The sequence below is a fragment of the Photinus pyralis genome, unplaced genomic scaffold (genome assembly GCF_008802855.1).
Source record: "Photinus pyralis isolate 1611_PpyrPB1 unplaced genomic scaffold, Ppyr1.3 Ppyr1.4_LG7, whole genome shotgun sequence".
Taxonomy (NCBI): Eukaryota; Metazoa; Arthropoda; class Insecta; order Coleoptera; family Lampyridae; genus Photinus; species Photinus pyralis.
Genome location: NW_022170738.1, coordinates 3,578,606 through 3,584,744, shown reverse-complemented (window position 1 = coordinate 3,584,744; position 6,139 = coordinate 3,578,606). Strand labels below are relative to the sequence as shown.

The following is a 6,139-nucleotide window of genomic DNA, read 5'->3' as shown; positions in this document are numbered from 1 at the left end:
CAAGCCGGCAATTAGCTATACCTTGTTTGCCTGACTGATAATGACGATTGCGGAATTTAACATTAGGTAACTATCGTTTAGCGCAGATCCTCTGTGACGCAAACGGCAGTAATTCTGAAACTGTTTTGTGATAGGACACATGAACTTTTCATAATCGTGACAACTGAACGGTCCCAAATGAGCGGAAGGATTCATCTTGGCTGCATGTCGCTTACGGAATACCAAGAAGGTCAATCAGTTTATACTGTACCTTATACCAAAATGGAAACTACTGTTTAGTAGGTCAGCAATGCTCATTCTTCCACTCTCTTTGATATGCTATGAGGATGTATTACAAAGGCATGCTTTAGTATGATTGTGACTGCGTTGTTGTTATGTTGTGGAAAATGTAAGAATTACTCCACTGTGAACCATACGGTACGTATTTTCTAAGTCTTTAAATTTATTGTCCAGTCGCAATGCCCTTACAAGTAACTGACCAAATTATGCGATGCGCTTGGAATATTCTCAAGTTTCCAGCAGTTAGGCCTTACCTTAACGAGCAAACTTCTTTATTATACCATATAATTTATCCTAAATCACTGTACAGTTTTATTGCTCTGCACCAATTTGCGATTTTTAATTTAATCCTAAAAATTGCGACTTGATTTAGAAACTTTTATTGTGAAAGTTTAAAGTTATGTTAAGGACGTGTACGAGAGAAGCTTAATCGAATTAACCACCCTAAGATAATGACATTTTTTGGTAACGGTAAAATTAGCGTTACATAATAAAACAAATGATTGCGCTTGTAAACAATATACCTAGAGAAATTCACAGGTTCAAGAAACTGTAACATTCAACCTCATGCAACAATGGATTGCGGTAGGTGTTGCTTTAGAAAAATTCTCCCTGCTGTTTAAAATTCTTGTTGTGCTTTACCTGTTATAGATTCAGGAAAGTAGTGCGGACAATTCTTTTGTTATTTATATTTATGATGAAGTAATTGTTTAACATTCTTATCGCATCGGTGTACTGGCCTTTATAAAGCTGCGGGTTATGATTCTCATACGCCTACCATTAATTGAAAGGTGCGTAAATATATGCTAAATGAAACCGATTGTGATAAAAATTGAGCGGAAGTGTTCCAAAGTGAAACTTGTTAAGTTTATTATAAACGTTCACTTGACATGGATTTCTACTTCAAGTGAGAACAAGTTGATTGATAAACGATGTACCCAAATGAAACTCTGCCGAATTGGAATTAGGTGATGTATCTCTACTTTTCTGTGCTCCTATCCTTTAACAATCCCCTTTCGGTGTGTTTGAACCTGGTACCCAATCGCCAAGTGGATGTTGTATGTTAGGTGGCTACAATGAAAATAGTTACCGTTGTATCAAAATCACACAAGTACAGTTTGCAACACCGAAGTGAACACTATGTTGTGTTGTGAGTGTTAATGAAATACTACGCAGATAATTGCATCCTTACATATTTCTGAGAAAATTAGAGCACCTGATGAGAGAGTGATAAGCCACAAGCACTGTTTATTCATTTAAATAAATGAGGTGTTTAGTGTAGGCACAGATATATGTATGTCTGTGGTGTAGGTCATTTATTAACGCATTTATCGATTAGATATCAACATTAAAATGCAACAAATTTAGAATTTATCACTCAAATATGCACAATGAATGTATAACAGCGCGAACTATTTATTACTCCGGTGTCGAAATTGGAACTCATATTTTCCGGAAAAATTGCTTTACATCCGCCTTCATTCCTTATCGCCGATGGCCGCCATTACGTGGGGAGCTTTTGTTGTTAAACGTCGATATTATTGATGAAGCAATTACCATTTAGATTTGAGATTGCTGTAAAGAGTATGTGAAATTGGAATGATGCTATCGTCGTAATAATCCTGCCTTTGTTGTTCGTCTACCTTTCCTTAATAATTTGGAAATCTGAGCCGTTTATCTGCATATTCTTGATACATCACACTTACATTAGCTGTTTGAGATAAGTGTACGTCTTTCATTCTACGTATTTTAAATACACACAATTACGTTTGCGCCTCTCTGAACAATGTTTTAAATCGCTGCGCGTAAGACTGGCGTAATTTATAAATAAATTTGTTATTGGAATATTCGTTGAAATGGTATACTGTAGATTAGATTTTTCAGTTCCAGAGATTCCATTGTGTTATTTTAATTAAAATGTAACCTATAACGTTTGCATCATAAATAAATCAAACAATGTTTGACCTGCATTTGACAGTATTTGCTGATTTGAAGATCTAATTCAGGTAACGTATCGATTTTGATCTTGATGGGAGATTAAAATTTGGGCATTATCTAAGCACAACTTTCTCAATTTTTCTTGTCATGTACCCATTCACCCAAATTAAGTTTTGAATATACCAATAATGCATTATTATTTACCACAAAATACATAACAGGTATTTATATTGGCAAAGCAAAAAAGGGTAAGTTCCTTATAATGAGTTCTAACAAAAGCATAAACTGATATTAATGCGGGGATGGCTGAAAGCGAGGTTGCATCGAAAATTCAAATTAGAAGTAGGCAACACACAATACACGTATGACATCTGTTGCGTCACTACAATGCAATATAACGGGCGATCGCCACTGTCTCTATAAAGTCACCATAATATACTCATAGATATATTAATATATTTATATATAATATTTATTATAATATTATAAATTATAGTATTATAATATTCATATATAATAATACTATGCGATCAAAAAAGAGTTGCTGTTGAGTGACCTTTGTAATTTTTGTTTACATGGGAAATCGTATTTAACTTGAACTTCCAAAGGCGACTCGACAGCAACTCATTTTTGATCGCCCGTTATATCTATGAATATACTTCGATCCATGCGCCACCTAGTAGCTGAGCGAGGAACGAGTGATGACACGTAAGAGACTTGTCTCAAACAAGACGGTTTCCAGATCTGTGCATTATATGACCGTAGTCCTAGCCCTCAGTGTTACAGAAATTCAACAACCCCGACGGTCACCAGTGCTTCCTTTTCGAATTAAAAATTCACAGATTTCGAAATCCACGCAACCATCGGAGACATTGGAAATGATGACCGCATGAAGGCATATATCTAAAACACAAATAACTCTTATTCACTTGGATCACTTCTGAATAACTTATTTATCGTCCTTCTTGTTCGAGGCCCTCAACAGGCTTGCGCATAATGCCTTTTAGAGGTGCCCTTGCAGAAGGTCTTAAGTTGTTCTATACTACTCTGGTGAATATAAATACGAATTAGGAAAATTAGAGGAAAACCTAATTCGGAGTAGCCGGCAGAATGCTCGAAACTGATCTAAGGAAATTCCCGTCTCTGCAATAGATGAAAAATTCTTACCACAGCCTAGGTTTGAACACCCAATCTCCGGCTATGCAGCCCACCGCTTTACCACTGAGCTACAGCACACAGTTGATCAATCGGTAATAAGCGTCGTACCATGCTCGTAATACTATCAAAGGAGTTCTACGAGAATGTTAAATTGGAATTAACCAAAGAATTGAGTACTATAAGTACTCGACAGTATCCGCTACTTTTTCTTAACCTATCGATCACGGCCGAGTACGGTACAATCGTCACTTGTGACTTGATGCGATACCGTTGACTTTGGCCTCGAACGAAACTCATAACTTTGTACCAATATACGAAGACATAAACATTTCCAATGTTAAAAAGAAAGAAAATGGTAGCGGAAATGGCAGCGGAGAGAAGAAAAAATGTGCCCTTCCTGGGGTGACCAAATGCAACAAAAAAGCCTACCTTAATTCGCTCATCCAAGTTCACTCCTTCCCCTTGAACACGGCTGGAGAGTGTTTTACCGGGACTGGCCGCCCTTGGTTCCCATGTGTTGGGCCCGTAGGTGCGGCAAAGTAAAACCCAACCAAATAATCGCCAGTACGTATTCGGGCACTTGACCGTTGGAACATTTTTTGGACCGTGGAAAAATATTTTAGTAGTTGGCTTGGGCTACATTTTGGCAGTTGGTCCGGAGTGTGGGTTCATATTTCGGCAGTTGACCCGTGGTATTTCGATTGTTGGCCCGCCCTCTTGGATGCTGGATTCACCACTTTGGTGCCATCGGTGATTTTTATTTGGCTTTGGGAACACACGCTAATACGGTAACGCTTCGCAATATTAATATTTGAAAATTATAGCAGCAGTCCGATTGCCTCTTTCACGCATAAACCAGCAACGTATTATGAATATAATACTGTTGGCAACTCGTAGCGTATTTAGAAGGCATCCACGTTCGTTAAACTTGTTAAAAAAGGCGACGCTGGCTCCGGTCGCGAGAACAACGATCGCGTTCACCATATGTAAATATACATCCACGGTTCGGCCAAAAAATGAATACACGATCGAAAAAAGTAGGTCTCGACCGGTATAGATTCTTTTCGAAAATTTCAGTAAGAATTCCGGTCTCCCACCAGATTTTTACTGAAATACCTCGACGAAGGCCATAAGGTATATGCGGTAAATCATGAAGCAAGGGCGATTTCTTCATACATACCTGTACATTTTACCAAGTGAGAGTCTCTATTTAAGCTTCGCTGCAAAACGTCCATCGACACCTCATTAAGTCAACTTCAAAGTCTTCAAGCCTGAACTCATATAATATCCTTGCTTTGTTAGTAATTGAAAGTGTAGTGAGACAGATAATAAATCTCGTTTATGGGCAACACCGCATATCACGTACATAGAAATAGTAAAAAATCCGGGTAATTAACCTAGAGCACAACTATCAAAGTGAGTTGTCTGTACGTGCACGCACATTTACCAAAGACTTAAGTGTTAGGTACATCCTTCGACAGTTTTTTGCTTCATTGTGGATGGAACTTGATACTATCCTGCGAATTGAGAATAGCCGACTTCATTCTCTAGCTATAGCATCTGATGAAGTAAATCACTCTTCATAAAGTATAATTTATTTTTTTAAATTTTTCTTTCGATGCCGCCGAAGATGCTCAAATTGTCATTTGCATTGCCTTTTTGAAAAAAACAAAGTTTAAACTGTTTTTGATTCGGGTCATACCGTATTCCTTACTAGTTTCAATGGAAAAACGCCAAAATCCCATTACGCCATTAATGATTGGTTTGTACAATAGAAAATTAATCATATAATGCATTAAACAGTACAACGAAACGCCAATTTCAATTCACACGACCTTGATACCTTATTGCATCACGCTAAAGACTGCCACCATAAACTAGCAAGACCGTTTGTATGCACTGTTACTTTGAACGACCTTACGAGAATAAATTAGTGAATCTGTAGGTTAAATTTGCATTCACATTACAACGGTATTTACTCGTAAAACCTCCAAAAATACAAGCACTCACGCCTTTGTTACGACCCACAGTGTACAGATAGCACTCCACCAGAGGCGTAGAGGTCCGAGAGAAAATTTCGAGAGGGGTTTGTTGTCAAATTACACTTTCCTCGCTTACTTTCCTTAAGAAGGGATATTGAGTGTAACTAATACGCAATCATAAATAAACGGAATGCCCTCCCCCGAATCCGCCTATGTTTCCCACACAAAAAAGTTTAATTGTCTATTGTAAATTTAATTTAGCTTTCTCACTTGTTGTTTCAGGTGGATAAGTGGTACCATACTCAAATTCGAGGAACAGCTCAAGTAAGCGAGTCGTGTTGTTTTCCAGCAAGTGAAGTGATCGGTAGTGTTGAGGTAGTGACGTTTAATAGTTACAAATGGTTGGTGGATGTATGTTAAAGCCATGTTGTCTTACTGTTCGTTATTAGTATGCGCATGTGCTCTTTCAAATTTAATTGCGTCAGGTAAGTGTTTTTATGTTTATGCTCCTTTTTATGACAAGGGTGTATTAGCAAAGACTATCCTCCTCTCCGATAGTCTTTGACATTGGTTAATGTTTTGCGCCGCCTCCATGGATTAGACGATCAAAAAATTGTATGGGGTCCAAATTTTTGATATTTTAGGGAGCGGGAGGAATGATAAAACCTCGAAGTACAGTTCTTTCGTTAAATGTTATTACTAATTGCTACTAAAATAAGTGGCATATCACGATTTCAGTAACAGAATACATAATTTGCAATTTTGTTGATCACAATAATAAC

At 37.5% G+C, this 6,139-nt stretch overlaps 1 protein-coding gene across 3 annotated transcripts in view; it reads left to right on the top strand.

Annotated features, from left to right (window-relative positions):
• The first annotated feature begins 330 nt into the window (after positions 1–330).
• Positions 331–6,139, top strand: part of LOC116176709 — a 49,683-nt gene continuing 43,874 nt past the window's right edge. The window contains exons 1-2 of one of the 3 annotated variants that reach the window (XM_031495452.1): positions 331–417; positions 5,640–5,842. In XM_031495452.1, coding sequence (XP_031351312.1) covers positions 5,767–5,842 — 76 coding nt within the window. In that variant the 5' untranslated portion in view covers positions 331–417; positions 5,640–5,766. Of the gene's footprint in view, positions 418–1,130; positions 1,248–5,437; positions 5,462–5,639; positions 5,843–6,139 lie in introns of those variants that run through there. The other 2 variants (XM_031495453.1, XM_031495454.1) reach the window with 2 other exon arrangements.